The sequence below is a fragment of the Halichoerus grypus genome, chromosome 15 (genome assembly GCF_964656455.1).
Source record: "Halichoerus grypus chromosome 15, mHalGry1.hap1.1, whole genome shotgun sequence".
NCBI lineage: Eukaryota > Metazoa > Chordata > Mammalia > Carnivora > Phocidae > Halichoerus > Halichoerus grypus.
In genome coordinates, this window is record NC_135726.1 from 29,451,274 (window position 1) to 29,474,115 (window position 22,842).

The window sequence follows — 22,842 nt, forward strand, 5'->3', positions numbered from 1 at the left end:
GAAGTCTTTTAATATTTAGAAAGTTCCTTTTTGTATTACAGATTTTGAAATTGTTTCATTTTACTTTGAAGTCTCTTCACACATTTACCTTTTCATGTATCAAGTGTTCCTTGCCAGAAGATGTTTCCCTGGGTTCTTAGAGTCATTCATCTAACTGGCAAATTATTTTTAGAGAATACTTACCTCTTTATTCAAGGTACAAATTAGTTTCAGATTGTGTGAATATGTGGGAGAAGGATATGTAAATGCAGTTTGCATTTGGTTAATGCTTAAATTAACTGCATGTGTTTAAAGGCCCAGCTTTTGAAAGTTCCTTTCTATCTTTAGCTGAAATGCATAATTCAGCATAATGCATATGGTTATATTGATCACAGCTGAAGATATTAGCACAAAGGATCTCTGAAGATTGTTTAGTTGAATTGTTCTCTGCACTCTGCTTATTAATGGTGTGCTTCAAGAACATAATTTTGAAAGAGTAAAATGTTATCTCATTTGAATAAAATGCTGTTTAGCTTAACCTGCTTTTTGTCAAATCATAAGGTAAAGAGGTTATTTTTCATCTTGTACAGGATGCTTTGATTTTTCATATTATAATTCAGCAAGTCTATCTCTTTTTTGAACTACAGCGTCTCCGTGCTTTTTAAAGAGCCAGGAGTTCTATCCCCAATAAACAGTTTGAGAAAGGAAAAATTGTTGCGGATAATTCTACATAAAATTTAGTAGAGAGAAAGGTACTGGTATTTAGTAATGTCATCTTCCACTAATAAGTTATTTTCTCAGTAATAACACCCTAGGTTTAAAAAGATCAATGAAACGGGGACATTGTTGTAGAAACAGAAACCAGCAAAGGAAGAAACATTTGAATAAGTTTATTTATACCTACTAGCATATCATTCTTAGGACCCTGCTCTGAAATATTGAAAGAATAGAAAAACTAGAGCATAAAACTAGAAATCAAAATACACTGTCCGGATGAAGGTGGAGTAATCATGTCCTTTACCCTTTACCTCATTCTCAAAACCCGTAACACTTCTTGCAGGCCAGAGAAGGAAATTATATCATCCTCAAGACCTTTGGTTTTACATTTTTCTTACTGTATTTACCTTCTTTCTGTTACCTAACCATTCCTATCTAGATTTTTTTTAACCTCGTAAAATAAAGCATTCCGCATTCTTATTCTACTCTGTAACCGAAAAAGTTGTTTATCTCCTCTACGAATTCGTATTTATTATTAATCCTAATTTTTAGTTTAAAGACAGGTATTTGACCCTTACCTTCAAAATTTCCAAATACTGTTCTCATTTGGAAACTCTCTCATTTAGGTCACTGAGTATTAGCAATTTATCCTCTAGTATAAACTTTTAACCTTTTATCGATGAGATGAAAAAGGTTTATATATTTGATATTAAAATGTCTCTGCATACCCCAGAGTCACAGTGTTTTTCCTTTTTAGTTTGCCAGGAAATACGTGACATTAAAAATATCCAAATTTAGTCCCTTTCTTCTTAATTGTGTAATTTACGATTTTCACTTGCATGTAGCACTTCTAGCTGGGGAACACAAAGCATTATAAAAGTCAGAAACGTATTTTTGTATAAAATGCATTCAGTGTGCAAATGTATTCATGTAAGGAATTCTTGGCAAATGTGTTGGCTTTTTTTTAAGAAATGGAAACAAAAATGTACAACTTGAATTGAGGACTTTTGATAAACACAAATCTGTGAAAATAGGATGAGATTAGTGGAGACACTTTGGATGACATGGTTTAGAGTTAGGCTACAGGGAGCCAAAAAGGATACTTGACCCCCACAATGAACTCTGTTGAAGAGTACACTTAAGAACATGAGACTAAAGAATAAATTTGGTAGCTAGCTTTTTTTTTTTTCTTTTAAGTTAAGCATATGTTTAATGCAGGGAGTAAAAAATTAGTCTCTTTATGGATTTACTGTCTCCTGTAGCTCTACCCTGTGCTGTTGCTTGTGGGTTCAGGCGAATGAGTGCCTGGGTGAACATAACCTATCTCTACTCCTTAACAAGAGCTCTGGGTCCATGTCCTACCAATTAACAGCACGAACTCAATGAATAAAGAGCACACGTGAATTATTACTGATGCTACCATGCGCACTGGCTGAGAATCCATTTCTCCTATCTTAACAGATTTGTTCAAAGTGTAGTTGATTAAAATTATGGGTTTAGTTATTACCAGAGAAATTATGTTGTTTTAATAAAAGGACTTTATGCTAAATTGGGAAAAGAAAACTTAAGGAAGTCAATTAAAACACTAAAAGACAAAAAATTTTTTTTGCATGCCTTTCAGGACCCTTAATAAGTAAGTAAAAATCATAGATTTAGAAACATATTTTCTTAGGTATTTAGATAGAATGTTCCTTTGAAGTCCCAGAGGCCACAATTTCCTTATATTAATGCTGTGAACTTAAGTCTTCAGTTTTTGATAAGCAACTGGATCATATGGTAGACACATGATAGTGTTCATTTGTTCCTCATTCTCTCACTGCCTTTGTCTAGGTGCTAGCACAATTTCCTCTCTGACCAGAGCAATACTAGTTCGAGCTTGGTGTGTATCAGGAATTAAATTAATTTTAAATGCGTTCTTATGCCTCATGCTCTCTTACCTTTCTAATTGTATCAACTTTATTTTTAAGACCAAAATGAGAAACTCATTCAAGAAAACAGAGAACTACAGCTACAGTATCTGGAACAAAAGCAGCAACTTGATGACCTTAAACACCGCCTGAAGTTTTACAACCAGGTGAACTATTTTCTTACTTAGGAAATAAATGCCAAATTTTTATCTCAACATTTTATGCCCGGAGGAAACTATGCTGCAAAGCAAAAGATTACAAATGTATTACTTAGTCTCTTAATTCATGGTTATTAAGCAGTTTACACTTCAGGGGCGATTCTGAATAGTTGGAATGTCTCTTATACTTAGTTTCTTAATTCATGGTATCAGGCAGTTTATACTCCATGAGGATAATCTGCATAGTTGGAATGTCTCTTGTACTTTCCATTAATATCTCATTGTGAGCTTTTACTTACTCTGTCTTTTGCAGGAGAGTGATATTAATGCTGATGAATTGAGTGAAGCTCTCCTGCTTATAAAGGTAACTTTCTGAACTTCACCATGAATTTCATGTCTACATATAACTGTTTCAGCATAATGATGACCCTTGTCTGTAACCCTTATACTTGGAGAATGAATTATTCAGGAAAGTGGTCAGGTGACATTTAGTTACAGCATATACATATTTCATAATGACATCAAAATTACATTAAAATAGACCTCAAAAACTCTTCTTTAAAGCACTTTCTCCAACTGTAACAAACATTTCACTTCTACACGCCTCACTATAAAACTAATCAATAATTTTCTGTCCTAAGAGACCTTGGTACACCCTATTATCTTAAATAAAATATTGAATTATAAATGTTACCAGAAGATATTTTTCAGTCCTAGGATATTCTGTTATTTATAAGAAGACACGAGAAAATACATTTCTTTCCCTTTAGATCAACACAGTGTAGCTTTTAATCAGTTGAAGAAATGGAAATAAATGTACATGATTCTTCTTTATGTCATGAAGTAATAAACTCTTTTTTGAATTCTCTGTAATTGTTCCAGATGACTATCCACATATATTTTCTGTATCAGGATGGTTTTGTTCCTGATGGAAAATGGAAATATATCTGTTTTTAATTAATGATTATTCCTTGCTGTATCTATATTGATTCACATGATACGTTTTAGAAACTCTTATTTCAGTAATAAAACATGTTTTTGTTTTAGGCTCAGAAATCACAAAAAAATGGAGACCTTTCCTTTTTAGAGAAAGTAGACAATAAAATCAACAAAGATCTAGAACGCTCCATGAGAGAGCTACAAGCAACTCATGCAGAAACAGTGCAAGAACTTGAAAAGACGCGAAACATGCTAATTATGCAACATAAAATTAATAAAGATTATCAGGTAATGTGCTGCACGAAGACAGGAGAACAGGCTTCCTATGATATTCTACTGATGATTTACTTTTCTAAGCAGTATTATGTATTATCATCGGTTATAATCTCTTACCATGTATTACCACATGGCTGGAATTTGGCCTTGTAACTAGGTGCTTAGAGTAAATAGTTTAAAAACAAATAATTTTTTTAAAGGCCCTGGTTTTAGAGCAGAAACAGTGGCCACGAATTTACCTGTGCTGGTATTAGCACATCGTGCGAATGCATCGTAGCTCTCCTGCCACAACCACATGTTATCTTAGCCTTTAACAAACAGGAAAATCACCCCCAGGAGAAGGAATCTGGGGTCTTGTTAATTTTGTTTCTGATTTAAGAACATTGCCAAGCATAATTTTCTAAACTGTAAGCTATTTGAGGTCAGAAAATCACGGTTTGCAGCTCCTGAGATCCCCAGGATCTAGGAAATGCTTGAGTCAGAGTTGCTTTAAAAAATGAAAATGGAACTAATCCTAAGTATTGAAACTTGTTATCTCATATTTTTTAGATGGAAGTTGAAGCAGTGACCCAGAAGATGGAAAATTTGCAGCAAGATTATGAACTCAAAGTGGAACAATATGTTCATCTTCTTGATAGCAGAGCTGCACGCATTCAGAAACTAGAAGGTACAATTCGTTGTCCACAGTACCTAGGTGAATGGATTTTACGGGAGTTGAAAATGTCATCCAAATCTACATTCATGATTTCTTTTTGCTCTGTTTTTTCTAATTCATAGCTGTAATGAGAATTTACCAGAAAGGTTGTTTTTATCTGATTCTTTTCTACTCAAGAATTTTTAGTAATTTTCTATTGCTTTCCAAATTCAGTATTGCAGGCAAAATTTCAGAGTACTTTATGGAGTACCGCAGAACTAACTTCACCACCCCATTCCTCATTTCTCTTCTAAGCAAGCTATGTATCTCATCCAAACAAGTCTGCTTGCTCTTTGTCAGATTCACCTCACCTTTCTCAGTCCTACCACTGTACCTTTGCTCCACCTGAGCCTCCTTTTTACCCAACATATACCCTTTTTACCCTGCTTTGAAATCTAACCAAATGCAATGCATGCCTCTGCCAGGAAGCTGGCTCCCATCACTCCTAGCCATTCCTCTACTTGAAATGTCCTTGCAGTGGTTTCCAGAATTGAGCAAGTATGAAAATCACATGAGGAACTTGTTTCAAATGTAGCTTCCTGGGACCTACCCCTAGAGATCTGGGGGTCCATGATTCTATATATTTAGAAATAACTCCGAGTGATTCAGATGCAGGTGCAAAACTATACTTTGAAAAACACTAGACTTAGTACTTCCCATTTTTCCTCTTATGTACTCAAAAAATATGTGTGGGGATTATATTATGTAAGTGTTCTTCACTGTTGGAGTTTTGCATATTCCCTGTGACTGCAATATAAATTCTGTGAGGCTAAGTACTGAGTTTCTCTTTCATGTCCCCTGCCATACAATGTTTAATTCGAATGATTGATGCCAGCAGTAATTTTACACTCTTAAAAATTACTGAGGATCCCAAAGTCCTCTTGCTTATATGGGTTCTACTTATCATACTAAGAATTAAAAGAGAAATTTTGAAAATATTTATTTTACGTCATGCTAAAATAATAATAAACCCATTACATGTTAACATAAATTACAGTATTTATTTTTTAAAAGATGTATTTTCCATACAAAAAAAAAAAAATAGTGAGAAGAGTGACGTTGTTTTAAATTGTTTCACATTTTTTTAGTTGTTTGACGTTTTTGCAAACTTTTTGGTGTATACCTTAATAGAAAACAGCTGGGTTTTTAGACCTGCTTCTGCATTCAGCCTGTTATGATATCACACATTATGTAGTCTGGGGAACTCCATTAAACACTTGTGAGAGAATAAGAATGAAAAAGGCAAGTGACATGTCAGGATTATTTTAAAAATATTTTGACCTCACAAACCTTCAGAGCAGTTTCAGGGACCCTCAGGGTTCCCAAAGCACACTTTGAGAACCACTGCTTTAAGTAGAAGCGTTCAATAAATATCTTTATCTGCCCGAACAGTGTTTTCTAAAAGTCAAAGAGCAGTATATACCTTTTATTTCAAGTAGAACTCAATAAAAATTTGCTTAATTGAATTTTCCTGAATAACAAGGAGATCACATAGTTTGGGATTTTCATCGCTTTTAGTCTTACTAAATCTTCACCAACATATTTCATCTGCCCCTAAATTCATTGATTGATTCCTTAAACATGCTCAGGCTCTTAATGCATCCTAAACAATGTGCTAGGCAGGGAGAATCCAAATAGGAAAAAAGAAAACAGCTCAGGTACCACCCGCAAGGAACTCATAAGATGGAGTGCATAGCTATCCTATGTGCTGAGCCTGGGTGGCTCAGTAGGTTAAGCGTCTGACTTCGGCTCGGATCGTGATCTCATCGGGTCCTGGGATCTCCCTGCGTTGTAATGTCTGCCGCCCCTGCCCGCCTCAGGCTCCACGCTCAGCGGGGATTCTACTTCTTCTCCCTCTCCCTCTTGGTCCTCCCCCTTGCTCATGCTCGCTCGCTCACTCTCTCTCTCTCTCTCTCAAATAAGTAAATAAAATATTTTTTTAAAAGAAGGAGCACATACATAGACAGTTATACTTGATCATGAAGAGTATGAAGCTAGGAAAATGCAAAAGATACCAAGGAAACATTGAGGAGAGAATGCCTATTTAAACCTGAAGATTCAGAGAAGACTCCACAAAGTAGGTTTGGAATCTTTAAAGATGACAGAATTCACCACTAAGGAAAAGCAATGAAAGGCATTCCAGACAATAGAGGATGCAGGTAAAAATGCCCTAAATGTGAAGCACTGCCTTTCATTTGCAAAACTGCACCCAGATCTATCTAATTGGAACTCATAATTAGTAAAAGGAGGAGAATCTCTCCAGGTAAGGCTGGGAAGAGCCAAATCATGAAGGCCCTGTTTGCCACCTTGAAGAGTTTGAAACTTAATAACCTGAAAACCACTAAGCAATTTTTAAGGTAGGCAGTAATACACCCAAAACTACATTTTGGAGATTATGCTATAGTTATTAGATTATGCTATAGTTATAAGATTTGAAGGAAGGAAGCACTTCGGGTTCCATAATAATCTGGGTAGTAAACACTGGGAATGTAGGTAAGGTAGCATTAGTGGACAGAGAATGGACAGGGACAAACTTGGAAAGACTTAGGACACAGTGTTGAATAGTAGTGACCCTATGGATGTGGGGACAGTTAAGAGAAAGAGAAACTAGAACAATTCTGTAGCAACAAGCTTAGGCAACTGGATGAATGCTAACACCAGCACTTGAGATTCAGAGTACAGAAATAACTAGAAGAGAATACTCTACATTGGCTCTATTCTATTTTGGATATATTGAGTTTGATGTGGCTACGGGATATCTAGACAGTGGGCCCAGCAAGCCATGAGATGTATGGGTCTGGAGTTCAGGAAATAAATCTGAATTAAAAGTGGAAAAAGGAGAGTCTTTGCATATTGATAGTAGCAGAAGTCATAAAAGATGGAGGTTACCCATAAGAATATGTAGACTAACAAGAGGATAAAAACAGGGCCCCCAGCAAACTATGAGAAAAAGAAAAACCCCTTAAAAAAACAAGAGAGGTAGAAGGAGAAGCAGGGCAGCTGATGACATGGAAACCAAAGTATGACAGAGGTTCATAAAAGGGAAAGTGACCATCAATGTCAAGGAAGCAAAGAAATCAAGTGATACAAGAACCAAAGTCTATTCCATCTAACAATTAATTCATTATTGGTGACCTTTTCTGGAGCAGTTTCATGAGAAAAGTAGGGCAGATACTCTTTGGAAGAGGTTGAAGAGTGTCTGTTAGATGAGGAGTTGTAGACACAAGCATACGTTACTTTTTCCAGAAATTTGGATGTAACATGGGGATAAAATGTGTATCTAGAAAGAGATATATCTGTTTAAAAAGCAGCTTTATGGAAGTACAATTAACATACTTTAAAACTGCACATATTTGGGGCATACAGCTTGGTGAGTTTGGGCCCATGGCTACACTGTGAAACCATCACCACAATCAAGGCAATAAACATATCCATCACCCCAAAAGTAGAAAAGTGGGTATTTTAATAAGCTGAAGGGAAGGAGCCAGTGGAAAGAGAAACTGACTTTAAAGGAGAGAATATAATAAAGCAGAAGCAGAGGAATAAGGAGAATCCAAATATTTACCTCAGCTGTTCATTCAAAAGCCTTTTTTTCTTGTTTCTTTTTCCTTTCCCTTGGTACAGGCTGTATTATAACTTGAGTTGTAATTTTGTTGTTAATAAGTGACGTCAAAACAAAGGATGAATTTTTGTAGAATACAATATTACTCACAGAAAAACAGTGTAGTCATAGAATTTAAGACTGAGACTCTTCACAAAAGCAGTTAAGACTTCATACCACTTCAAAAGCCAGTTTGTATCTTCATATGTCAATATTTAAAAATATCTAAACTGTGTGTCTTCTCTTGCAGCCCAATTAAAGGATATTGCCTATGGCACCAAGCAGTATAAATTTAAACCAGAAATCACGCCAGATGACTCCGTTGATGAATTTGATGAAACCGTTCACTTAGAACGAGGCGAAAACCTATTTGAAATCCATATCAACAAAGTAACCTTTTCTTCTGAAGTTTTACAGGCATCTGGAGATAAAGAGCCTGTCACTTTCTGTACCTATGCTTTCTATGATTTTGAGCTACAGACAACTCCCATAGTGCAAGGCCTTCACCCAGAATATAACTTCACTTCTCAATATCTCGTTCATGTTAATGACTTATTTTTACAATATATTCAGAAGAATACTATCACTCTTGAGGTCCACCAAGCTTACAGCACAGATTATGAAACAATTGCGGCAGGTCAGTTGAGATTCCATGAAATTCTAGAAAAAAGTGGTCGAATATTTTGCACAGCAAGTTTGGTTGGTAAGTACAATCTTGTAAGCTTTGGATATTTGAATCACTAATTTGGTTTATATATTAATATGGTGTTCTACATTACTGTCTTCTCCTAGGGATTCAAGATGCCTTGAGGGTGTCCCCTAATTGATCTGCCCACAGTTGATTGGACTATCCTAAATGTCATTGGTGATGTCAATTGCAATGGCTATTAATTTTTTAAAAGTTTATAAGTGCAAATATTTATTTACCATATTAATACCCTTTTTTGATTAAACATTAATTGTACATTCATCAAATATTTTTTAAGAGCTTATGTTATTGCTGTTACTAGGCATTGGAAATACAGGGGTCACTGCTAAGTAAGACAGACAGAGCCCCTGCCATCATGTAGCTTACCTTCTAGAGGGGAAGACAGGCCATAAAACAAATATATATTTCATCAGATGAAGAAAAATGAACAGGCTAATGAGAGAGATGGAAGGTTGCTAATTCAGATAAGGACTTCCCTGGTGGTTGACAGTGATAAAGACCTGAGTAAAGAACCATGACAGGATCCGGAGGAAGAATGTTTCATGCAGAGGTAACAGCAAGTACTAAGGTGGAGGGACAAACATGACATGTTGGATGAACAGCAAGAAGGCCAGTGGCTAAAGCAGAAATGTGATTAAAGCAATAGAAGGATGACTACGCAAAGTCAGTCAGAGAAAGGCAAATACCATATGATTTCACTCATATTTGGAATTTAAGAAACAAAACAAATGAACAAAGGGGAAAAAAAAGGGGAGGGGGATGGCAAACCAAGAAACAGACTCTTAACTCTAGAGAAACAAACTGCTGGTTACCAGAAGGGAGGTGGGTGGGGGATGGGGAAATAAGTGATGGGGACTAAGGAGGGCACTTGTCGGTGATGAGCCCTGGGTGATGTATGGAAGTGTTGAATCGCTAAATTGTTCCTGAAATTAATCTTACACTGTATGTTAACTAACTGGAATTTAAATAAAAACTTTAAAAAAAAAAAAAGGGAAGTACACTTTAAAACACACACACACACACACACACACACACAAAAACAATGGAAGGACCAGATCATGCTCTAGAAACTTGTAGGTCATGGTAAGGCAAATGGATTTTTTTTTCTCTGAGTGATGAAACCCCATTGGAGAGTTTTGAGGAGGTAAGTGACGGGATCACACATAGGTTTTAAAAAATCAGCCTGGGTGCTGGGGAAAAATAGTCTGTCGGGGCCAAGAGGGAAAACTAGGACCCTTATCAGGCTATTGCATTAATCTGTGGAAAGATGATAGTGGCTTGGATTAAGATGGTAATGAGAAGAGTGACAAGAAGTGGTTATTTTCAGTTTATGTTTGATTAACTTTAAGACTTGCTTGTCAATCAAATGGAGAGTAATGAAGATAATGGAGAAGACAAGAATTTCTGGCATGCACAACAAGGAGAATCATGAGCCCATTTATTGAGATAGGCCTGGGCAAGGAACAAATCTGAGGAAGAAAATCAAGAATTTTGTTTAACAAGTTAAGACTGGCTGCCTGTTGGACAGCCAAGTGGAAATGGCATGTGGGCAGTTGGATACACTAGCCCTAGCCGGAAGGTCAGGGATAAACATATGAAAGGAGGAGTCATTACCATATGGAATATATTTTAAGCCTTTGGCCTAGGTAATATCACATAGAGAGTGAATGTACACAAAGGGGAGAAAGTGGCCAAGGACTGAGCCTTGGAAAACCACACAGTTTAGAGTTCAGGAAGAAGACGAGACACCAACAAAGGAAACTAAAGAGTGGCCAGTGATTTAAAAGGCAAGCCAAGAGCATACAGTATCCTTAATGGCCATACTTCCAAAAGAGGCCAAGTAAAGAAACCATTTCAAGAAGAAAAGAGGGTGACTTAGCTTCTGGGGGGGGATTTTATTTATTGATCGATCACGGGGTTAACATATTATTTACATGATTCACAAATCAAAAGGTATAAAAGTTTATACTATAAAATCTCTCTCTCCTATTCCCTCAGCTACCCTGTCCCTTAGCTACCCTGGAACCCCTCACCAAAGGTTGCAAATTCTCCCAAAGAAATTTTAAGCATATACAAGCAAATATGTGTATCCATTAATATTCTCATTTTAGGACTTTTTTTTTTAAATGATAGCAGATCTCAATCATATTTGTATGTTGATGAGAATGATCCCTTAGTGAGAAAGAAATTGATGAAGTAGAAGAGAATGGGGAAATAGTTTTAATAATATGGTATGCTCAGGAAAGTTTATGTATAGAATATCATCTACTCAACAAATATTGAGTACCATTGTATACTAGTCCCTCTGGTAGGAATATATCAGTGGAAACCACAGTCCTTACCCTCAAGAAACTTATAGTGTGGGTGGAGAAATACACTGGTGAACAGATAGTATGTGAAAGGAATCCGTGTCCTAATGAGAGGACATATCCTTCCCCTCTTTGAAGGAAGCAGAGAACCCTTAATTCCCCCAGGAGCTGTAGAGGAAATCTTCACAGAGGAAGAGAGATGAAGAGCTGCCCGAGTTGAAAAGCAGAGTGAGGGTGTACAGGGCAAACATGCGAGTATGAATTACATCCGGCATATATTTGGCATAGCTATGGCCTTTGTCCCTGTACCTGTGGCACAGTAGAGAAGTGGGAAGGGGCCAAAGACTTCTCAAAAGTTGAATCATGATGTGGAATTTCATATTTATAATTTTGAGATTTCATATTGTATCTGTCAGTCTACATTGAGTACAACTTGTTAAAAACAAGCTACTATAGCATCAAAAAGAATCTGTGGAGTATTTAATACAGTGTTTAGTTTTTTTCTTTATATTTTAGAAGGATTGAAATAGTATAAATTGGAATATCTCAAACATAATTTGACATAGATCTTTAATAATACTTAACATACAATGAAACTCATACTTGCAGAAGAAACTTTATTTTCTTTAGCTCTGTTCTTTGCCAATCACACATCATTTGTGCAAGTCATATATTATTTTACTCAGTATAAAATTTTAACAGTGAGTTGTGCATTGGTTTGTAGGAACTAAAGGAGACATCCCAAATTTTGGCACAGTGGAATACTGGTTCAGATTACGGATTCCCATGGATCAAGCAATTCGACTTTATCGAGAACGAGCAAAGGCTTTGGGATATATAACATCAAATTATAAGGGGCCAGAGCAAATGCAATGGGTGAGCTGGTTGGACTTTAAGACATTTTTATGATACAGAAATTTTATAATATGTCTTTTTATGTCATGCTTTAAACCAAAATCATTTTCTTTCACAGCCATCAAGTGACTCTTTTTAACTTTTTATTTTGAAATAATTATAGACTTACAGGAAGTACAAAAACAGTACAGAGAAGTTCTATGTACCCTTCACCCCCCTTCTCCCAATTGTAACATCTTACATAACTACACTACATTATCAAAACCAGGAAATTGACACTGGTACAATACCATTAACTAGACTACAGACCTTATTCGGATTTTATCAGTTTTTACATGCACTCGTGTGTGTGTGTGCACGTATTATGAGTTCTGTGCAGTTTTATCATGTGTATGTATTCATGTAACTACCACCACAAGCAAGATTCAGAATTGTTCCATCACCACAAAGGAACTCCCTTGTGCAACCCAGGGTACTTTTGAAAAATAGAATTGCAGTACTCTGAATTGGAAGTTTAAATGCAATTCCTCAGAGCAGCATTTCCCAAACTATGTTTCATGTAGTCTTAATGGCCATACTTCCAAAAGAATTCCATGATCCAATGAATGCAGAAAGCACTAAAGTGAGCAAAGTGAAATAGGGTCCTTGACTTCTCATGTATAACAAGAATCCCAAGAGGAAAGCTTAAAGTATGCATTTGAGGAACAAAGGGATAAAATATAGTTGAAACATTTTGGAATGTCTGCTCAAATCATAATTATCTTTTTTCATTTGGACCACTGTCACTCCCAGTCTATGGGGATTTATGTCTGGTGGTCCTGTTCTCTCCCACTCTGTACTCAATTATGACTAATGATTCAGGGGTATCCACCTGACCCCAGTTAAGCCAATCAGATTCTGCTTTCAAGAGAAAGCAAGACTCTCCATGCTTGGAACATGTAAAATTGGGAGCTGTGGGGCAGCCATCTTCTACCATGTTAACCAGCAAAGGAAAGAAAATGGGTCTGGAGAGAAGGGATAATGAGCAAGCATACAGAGAAAAATGGCCACTAGATCGAGTGTAAATTCTGGTGGTTTTCCAGTCCTCTTACCTTCCTAAGGCCCACCCACATTTCTGCTATACAATTCCATGAAATAACCATATGGACTTGCATTAAAGTCTCTTTTTGTTGTATTTGCTAGATGGAATTAGTTTCTATAATTTTCAGTTAAAGAACCATGACTAATATAACATCGATTCCCAAACTTAAGAAAGAATGACACCTGTTTCCCAGAGATCATCTTTCTGGACTAGTATTCTTCAGAACAGACGTTGGGAAATGCTGTTAATGGAAAAGAGAATTAAAAATAGACCAGGTTATTTATTTAGTTTTGTAGTTTAATTGTTTTTAGACTCCCACTTTCTGGCTTGGGTGAGTCATTTGTTGGAATTCCAGCTTTTGTGGGTAGATTTGGAGTGAGAAGCAGAGGGGGTACTTTTTAAATCATTCCACTCAGCATTCTATAGCTGAATACAGGTTTCTTAGTTTTCTCCTCTGCACACCACCAGATGTCTCTACTGAGGACATTATGAGTTTGGGTCTATTTTGCCTTCTCCAGTAAACTTCGCTGGAGTCAAAGGTTCCAGATGCTCAATCCAGATTCAGAAATGCAGTGAAGGAGGAGCCCCTTTGTGGAAAATAGAGAATTCTCCAACACTAAACTAAACAAGGCCCGGGAACACTAACATTTCTTCGTCCCAGGGCATCAGCTATGGTGGCTTAACAAGTTAATTAGGGCAATTGTTTGTTAAAACACTTATGCACCGACTACGTGAACAATAGTTCCATAAGGGGCCATTGAGTAGCTTCTAGTTCTGCATTATAATTCCTTTCACTCATCTTTCTTCTGAAATGTCCTCCCAATCCTAACTTTTTATGCCGTCCAATGTTTATCTCTGACCCTATTCTCTTTTTCTTATATTAGTTGAACTTCAGTTTACTGGATCATCTTAGGCCATGTATCTGCGTCCCCAAACACCATTGGTTGAAGATGAGGGCCAACCCAAATATAATGAAATAATCTCTCTGGGTGGGCTCCATCAAATTCACTGGATTCTTACATAACAGTGAGTTATGATCACAATAGCTGGAGCGGTTGAAGGATTAGCTCTTAATAAAATTGTGAACTAGAGGACATTTGTCTTTGGACTCATCTGTTCACTTTACTCTTAGTTATTAAATAGAATTAAAGAATATCAATTCTTGGTTTTATTTTGTTTTAACAACAGTCTCTACATGTATGCTCAGTCATCTATATTTATTGCTAATAGCTTAAGATCACCTGTTCACACATGTTCTAGGGAATATTAGTTTTGACTAAGAATCAGGTCTTTTACTGAGAAATTCACTATGAAGTGTAAATATACATCTTTTTGTCCATTTACAAAATTATTTTGTTTGGGATTTGGCAGCTGCTATTTATCTTTTCATTGTATTATTACTATAATATAAATATGTATTTTTTTCCAGTCAAGTCAGCAAGCACCCAAAACTGCTCAGCTCAGTTCTACTGATTCCACAGATGGCAACTTAAATGAACTTCATATTACAGTCAGATGTTGCAGCCACTTGAAGTCCCAAGCAAGCCACCTTCAGCCACACCCATATGTTGTGTACAAGTTTTTTGATTTTGCAGACCATGATACAGCCATCATTCCCAGTAGCAATGATCCACAGTTTGATGATCATATGTGTTTCCCTGTGCCAATGAATATGGATTTGGATCGATACCTTAAGTCAGAGTCTCTGAGTTTTTATGTATTTGATGATAATGATACTCAAGAGAATATATATATAGGAAAAGTCAGTGTGCCTCTGATTTCATTGGCACATGACAGGTGTATCTCAGGTAAGCATATTTATTGAATCTATGAAATTGTAAAAACAAACCTAAATTATATTTCAGTTATGGATATGACTAACCTTCCTAAGTTCTCAGATAATCTTAAACGTTGGGCCTACAGTTTTTTTCCTAGTTATTTTCTTAGGAGTTGTTCTACAGATTACAATATGTATCTTACCAGTCTAAAATTAATGCTGACAACTCCATCAAAATATAGAAAGTCTGCCCCAGTATAATTCCATTTCCTTCCCCCTCCTTTGTGCTATCATCGTCATATATTTATGTAAAGAATGCCTATATATGTTATAAATCCAACAATACAATGTTATAATTATTGCATTGTATAACTTTTTGTCTTTTTTTTTTAAAGATTTTATTTATTTATTTGACAGAGAGATAGAGCCAGAGAGCACAAGTGGAGGGAATGGCAGAGGGAGAGGAAGAAGCAGGCTCCCCACCGAGAAGAGAGCCTGATGCAGGGCTCGATCCCAGGACCCTGGGATCATGACCTGAGCCAAAGGCAGATGCTTAACCATCTGAGCCACCCAGGCACCCAACTTTTTGTCTTTTAAAGAAGTCAAGAGAGGGGAGAATATCTATAATTATAGGAGACTTTCACATTAACTTACATGGTTACCATTTCTGATATTCCTTTTTTTTTTTTTTTTTTTTCCATTTCTGGTATTCTTTATTTCTTCCTATGTATTTGAGTTACTGTCTGGTGTTATTTCCATACTCCAGTATAACTCCATTGCCACTCTCTCCTTTGTGTTGTTACGATGATATATTTTTTATCTTTATATAAGTTCAACAATATAATTTTACTATTATTGTTTTATGCAATTGTCTTTTAAATCAGTTAAGAGAAGAAATGACAAAAAATACATTTATACTGTCTTTCATAATTACCTAAATGATTACTTTTATTGGTCTCTGTTCCTTTGTGTTGATTTGAGATCTGGTATTACTTCCTTACAACCTAAAGAACTTCCTTTAATATGTCTTGTAACTCAGGTCTGCTGGTAATGAATTCTCTCAATTGTTATCTAGGAATGTCTTTATTTTGCTTTTATTTTTTGAAGGATAGTCTTGCTGGGTATAATATTCTTAGTCAGGGGCGCCTGGGTGGCTCAGTCGTTAAGCGTCTGCCTTCAGCTCAGGTCGTGATCCCAGGGTTCTGGGATCGAGCCCCACATCGGGCTTTCTGCTCCGCGGGAAGCCTGCTTCTCCCTCTCCCACTCCCCCTGCTTGTGTTCTCTCTCTGTCAAATAAATAAATAAATAATCTTTTCAAAAAAAAAGAATATATTCTTAGTCATCAGTTATTTTTTTCTTTGGCACTTTGAGTATATCAGGTGACTAATTTCTGGCATGCATTGTTTCTAATGAGAAATCAGAAATGTTATTATTATGGTTCCCTTGTACTTGTTACTATCTTCAATATCTTCTTTTTAGTGTGTGTGTATGTGTGTGTCTATGTATGGCTTTAAACAGACTATGATGTTTATGATGTGGATCCCACTGTGCTTATCCTACTTAGAATTTGTTGAGCTTCTTTATGTGTAGGGTACTGTTAGGTACCAAATTTGGGGAGTTTTCTGCTGTTATTTCTTCAATTTTTTTCTGCCCTTTCTTCCCTCTTGGACTCCCATTACATGTACATTTGTGTTTAATGGTGTCCCACATTCTCTGAAGCTCTGTACATTTTTCTTCATTTTTTTCTCTGCATATTGGATAAGCTCTGTTGGTCAGTATTCAAGTTCACTGATTCTTTCTTCTGCCAGCTCAAATTTCCTATTGAGACCCTCTACTGATTTTTTTTTCATTTTAGTAATTGTAACTTCAACTCCAGAATTTCTATTTAGTTTTTTCTTTTTTATAAAGAAAGGGGCGCCTGGGTGGCTCAGTTGGTTAAACGTCTGCCTTCAATTCAGGTCATGATCCCCAAGTCCTGGGATCGAGCCCCACATCAGGCTCCCTGTTCAGTGGAGAGCCTGCTTCTCTCCCTGCCCCTCACCCCACTCGTGCTCCCTCTCTCAAATAAATAAATAAAATCTTAAAAAAAAAAAGAAAAGAAAAGAAACCTTAATACAATGACTAAAATTTGTGACTCTGTATTACATTTGCAGCTAGGTGATAACTTTTTATTACTGTTTTGGGCAGTTTGTCTATTTTCTGGACATTTTTTGTTGTGCTGCTATTAATTTGGAGTAATTTAACAAATCCCAGTAAAACATATTTAAAATTATGATAAAATTATGTGGTAATATGAAGACTTCCTTAGATATATAAATTATTTGAAATTGTGAAGTTTTAATATATTTTTCTACAGAGACAAGTCTTTTGCAAGAATATTTAAGGCAAAAGGAGGTTGATACTTGAGCTATAATCCAGATAATGTCTTAGAGGAAGGCTAAGAATTCTGAATAATCTCGGAATTTAATTTCAGTGAATTAAAATATTTATAAGTTAATTTTCTCTTCTTGGAATCAGTATTATCACTAAGGCCTTAACTTCTGAAAGGAGTCTGTTTCAGAGATGAACCTATCATAGATTATTTTGTCTTTATTCTCTAAGCCATTTGAGGTGTGAGTAAAAGCCAAAATTATTTTTAAAGTTGTGGGTAGTTCTTTGTTCTTCTTTAATTCTTATGGTAATAAAACTTCACTCTAGCATTAATTAAAATTATTTTTGTAACTTGACAGGAGTGTTTGAGTTAACAGATCATGAAAAGCATCCTGCAGGAACCATCCATGTTATATTGAAATGGAAATTTGCTTACCTTCCACCAAGTGGATCTATAACAACTAAAGACTTAGGAAATTTTATACGCAAAGAAGAGTCAGAAGTTGTTCAAAGAGTACCTCCAACATCCTCTGTTAGCACATTAGTTGTGAGTAACAGTGACTTTGAATTTGTTTAAAAAAGAAAGAAAAAATAGTTGTAGTTTTATCTAAGTGTATGTTCATCATACTCAGTTTTTGACATATTGATTTATCTTAGGCACCAACACCAAAACCAAGACAGCGTTTAACACCTGTAGATAAGAAAGTGTCTTTTGTGGATATCACACCACAACAGAGTTCTGTAAGTAGTAAACACTGAAAATACTGATTTTTTTCTCTCATACCAAATATTTTAAATAAATGATGTAGGTGTTGTATACCCTACCTGATTTCAAAGGAAACCAGTGAATAAAATACTTCTTTTTCCTTTAATGTTAGCTCTTAATTTGGCACTGTGTATAAATGTTAACTCTTCTTACTCTGATCTAAACCCTCTTTTGACTCCATTTGTAACTCCAGCCACTACTTTATCCTCTTCCCCCATTTATGGGACGGAAAAAAAAAGAAACCTCTTCAGAAAGTCTTAATTCTGTTTCCCTTTCTTCACACCATTTGTTGAACTCACTCTAGTCAAAATTCATCCTCATTAAAACCACTCTTGCCAAGTGCACAATGACTTTGATTTTGCCGTATCCAGTAGTCAGTTCTCAGTCCCCATCTTTATCTCCCAGTAACATTCAACACAGTGGAATACGTGCTCCCTCTTCACTTGGCCTCTGGGACACCATGCCCTTCTAGATTCTCTCCAGCTTTACCAGTTATTCTTCTCACTGTCCTAGACCAAATCTCTCAATGTAGAGGTGCCTCAGCAGTTTCACTGCAGACCTAGACCTCTTCTCACTCTGTATCTACATTCACAGGTCTTAGCCAGTCTTAGCCAGTCTCATAGTTTTAAACATCTAGATGCAATCCCTCTCATATTTATTATCTTCAGTGTTGATCTCGCTGCCAAATTCCAGATTTATTTTCTCCCCGCTTATTTCATATGCACCCGGTTGTGTAATAGGAATCTAAACTTAACATGTCACAAACCAAATGTGACTTCACATCCCCCTTCCAAAATGTTTCTTCCATTGTTTCCCATTCTCAATAAATGACGAACCATTCACCCAGTTGCATAGTCATTAAATTTTGAAGGCATCCCTTTGTCATTCTCTTTTTCACACCCTACATCCAGTTCATCCACAAAACCTGTCAGCTATACTTTCAAAACCTATCCTGTATTTACATCATCTCCACTGTCACCACTCAAGTCACCATCATCTCTTTTGGATCTTTAAAAAAAATATTTTCCTTGTAATTGAGATATAACTCTTAAATAGTTAAAGGATACAAAACTTAAGCCCCCAGCTCAATGAATTTTTACCTATGTACACACCTGGGTAAACAACACCCAGATCAAAATATTTTTTCTCGGGGCACCTGGGTGGCTCAGTCCATTAAGTGTCTACCTTCAGCTCAGGTCATGATCTCAGTCCTGGGATTGAGCTCCACATTGGGCTCCCAGCTCAGTGGGGAGTCTGCTTCCCCTCTCTGGCTGCCCCTCCCCCCCACTTGTGCTCTCTCTCTCATGCTTTCTCTCTCAAATAAATAAAATCTTTAAAAAATAAAAATTAAAAAATAAAAATATTTTTTCTCCTCAGAGCTTAAGTAAGATGATACCTGGCATATACAGTGCATTTAATATATATGTGTTAAATAAATGAATTCAGTAACTATTATTCAGGCCATATTTAACAGCAAACAGTTATTGAGTGCTCATTATATGTCAGACACTGAACTAAATGCTTTATGTCCACAAACTCATTTAATCCTAAGAACAACCTTATGATCATACTAGAATTATTGCCATTTAAAGATCAGGGAAGTAAGGGGTATCTGGGTGGCCCACTCTGTTAAGTGTCCAACTCGTGATTTCACATCAGGTCATGATCTCATGGGTTGTGAGATGGAGCCCTGTGCAAGGCTTGTGCTCAGGGCAGAGTCTGCTTGAGATTCTCTCCCTCTCCTTCTACCCTTCCCCTCCTTGCTCTCTCCTGCTCTCTCAAATAAAAATAAATCTTAAAAAAAAAAAGATCAGGAAAGTAATATGTACAGGGCTTAAGTAACTTGCTCAAGGGCAAAATATTAGATCTGGAATTTGAACACAAGTAGCCGGATTCCTACATAAATAATTATAAGTATAAAAAAGACATACATATACATGGAGATGTTTGTTGTAATGTTAGTCACAATTGCTGAAAATAGTGAATTAGTTAATTGTCCAACACCAGTAAAATGGTTCATTAAATTATGATACATCCATTCATTTTAATATTATATCGTATTAAAAATGTTTACCCAAAGTTTCATACCAGGAGAAAATTTTATGTTGTAATATTAAGGTTTTTTAAAAATATAACAGGATATATTATATTTATAATTACCACTATGTAACCAAGAAAGTTTTTTATTTGCATTAAAAATTAATCATAAAGGGGCACCTGGGTGGCTCAGTCAGTTAAGCGTCTGCCTTCAGCTCAGGTCACGATCCCAGGGTCCTGGGATCGAGCCCCACATCAGGCTCCCTGCTCGGCGGGAAGCCTGCTTCTCCCTCTCCCACTCCCCCTGCTTGTGTTCCCTCTCTTGCTGTGTTTCTCTCTCGGTCAAATAAATAAATAAAATCTTTTTTTCTTTATATTTTTATTTATTTGACAGAGAGAGAGAGTGCACAAGCAGGGGAAGCAGCAGAATAATAAATAAAATCTTTAATAAATAAAATCTCCCAATAAATAAAATCTTTAAAAAAAAAAATCATAAAGGGGCACCTGGATGGCTCAGTTCATTGAACATCTTGACCTGTTCGTTCAGGTCACGATCTCATGGGATCGCACTCAGCAGGGAGTCTGTCTGGGATTCTCTCTCTCCCTCTCCCTCTGTCCCTCACCTCACTCACTCTCTCTCTCTCCATCTCAAATAAATAAATCTTTAAAATCAACTTGAAAGAATTTTTTAAAAAATTAATCATAAAGAAAAAGGTAAAAAATTGTAACGAAATCTCCTGTTAATGGATATTATCATTGGGTAATGAGAATATGGACTTGTATTAATTTCTTTTGTTTTCTGGTTTATCTTTCCCATTTTCTATATTGGACCTGTTTAATTTTAAACTAGCAAAAATGATAAGCTATATTTTAAAAATAACCGTCAGTTTATGAATCCTGGAAAATGGTTGACTATAAATTGATATTTGATACAGTTAAAAAATAATGCTGATCCTAGAAAGTATATATCTTCACATATGTAATATTGTTTAATTACATGAGTAATGTATAATCATCATGGAAATATTAGAAAATACAAATAAGCAAAAAAAAAAAAAACATTAAAAATAAAATTAAATTTCCCCAAATCTATATATCAGAGATAGAATTTTAGTGAATTTCCTTCCATACTTATTCCTATAGGAACATACACATTGTTTGCATGTTTGTTTTTTAACAAAACAGTATACAACTATATGTATTATTCTGTAACTAGCATTTTTTACTCAACACTGTATCGGGTACTCTCTTCAGTGTCAGTAAGTACAGATCTACATTATCATTTTTTTCATGGTTGCAAAGAACTCAGGTATTTGGATATATACCATATTTTATTTAACCCTATACTGTTGGACATTTGCACTGTTTTCACTTTTTTTGCAATTATAAACAATGCTTCAATGAACGACAGTTGCAATTCTTAACTTGCGTATATATACCATGATGACTATCAACCATTTTACTGAAATACGCTAACTAAAATTAGGGTCATATGGGTAATATATATATATATATACAGTGTGTATATATGTATATCTGTATATATATATAGGATTTATATATATATAGGATTTATATATATATAGGATTTATATATATATAGGATTTATATATATATATAGGATTTAGTAATAAAGTAATAAATACAAAATAACACATATGCATGTTTTCACATCAATAAAAGGAGATACCTCCTCCTCCTGAAGATGTGAAGGAAATGTCATCAGTAGTGGAGCATACGCCAGAAATAGAAACTAATATGCCAACTCTTTCACATATCCCTGAGGTATGTATTAAAATTATTTTGAAAGGTTTAATTTGGTTCGTAAAAGACTTTGTCTTGGGGGCGCCTGGGTGGCTCAGATGGTTAAGCGTCTGCCTTGGGCTCAGGTCATGGTCCCAGGGTCCTGGGATCGAGTCCTGCATCGGGCTCCCTGCTCAGCGGGAAGCCTGCTTCTCCCTCTCCCTCTGACTGACGCTCTCTCTCGCTCTCTGTATCTCTGTGTCTCAAATGAATAAATAAAATCTTAAAAAAAAAAAAAAAGGCTTTGTCTTTGTATTAAAATGGATCAAGAACTCAAAGCATTGATCCTATATTTGTGTATAACTTCCTGGGGACAGAAAGATCGACCAGTGTTGTAATTATGCTGATATTAGCTGCTAATAAATAGATATGTGAATTGGAGTAATAATGTAAAATTCATTTTGATATTAATATATTTTTCATCCTTGGCTTATAATAATATTTTCATTTATCTTCATATTATCATTTGTCTGTGCAACTTTAGTGATGGTTTTTCTAATGAATCACTTACATATAATGCCTGTCCATATATTTAAGTCTCAAGCTTACATTCTTTCTGAGTCAGGTGCTTCAGCAAGTACACGCACGTGATCTAAGCAACAGTGTTATCAGTGTGCTTGCAATTTCTTCAGGTTTCTCAAGAAAGCAGTGGAGCTAAGGTAAAAGAGAAAATTCAACAAGGAAAAGATGATGATGTATCTTTCCTGTCTGAGGGTCAACTTGCAGATCGAAGCTGGACTTCTTCTGAAGATGAAACAGAAATAACTGAGGAATTGGAACCAGAAGGTGATTTTTTTTTCCTTTCTTTAATTACCATTATTTACTTAATTGTGTGCTTTCTTTAATATGTTAGAGCATGCCTC

At 35.8% G+C, this 22,842-nt stretch overlaps 1 protein-coding gene across 4 annotated transcripts in view; it reads left to right on the forward strand.

The window, feature by feature from the left end:
• RPGRIP1L (RPGRIP1 like) overlaps positions 1–22,842 on the forward strand; it is a 92,621-nt gene that overhangs the window by 34,836 nt on the left and 34,943 nt on the right. For all 4 annotated transcript variants that reach the window (XM_036081684.2, XM_078063738.1, XM_078063739.1 and 1 more), the window contains 11 exons: positions 2,664–2,770; positions 3,075–3,125; positions 3,809–3,988; positions 4,526–4,643; positions 8,522–8,974; positions 12,014–12,165; positions 14,655–15,033; positions 17,732–17,919; positions 18,030–18,113; positions 21,860–21,961; positions 22,612–22,765. In XM_036081684.2, coding sequence (XP_035937577.1) covers positions 2,664–2,770; positions 3,075–3,125; positions 3,809–3,988; positions 4,526–4,643; positions 8,522–8,974; positions 12,014–12,165; positions 14,655–15,033; positions 17,732–17,919; positions 18,030–18,113; positions 21,860–21,961; positions 22,612–22,765 — 1,968 coding nt within the window. The remainder of the gene's footprint in view (positions 1–2,663; positions 2,771–3,074; positions 3,126–3,808; positions 3,989–4,525; positions 4,644–8,521; positions 8,975–12,013; positions 12,166–14,654; positions 15,034–17,731; positions 17,920–18,029; positions 18,114–21,859; positions 21,962–22,611; positions 22,766–22,842) is intronic.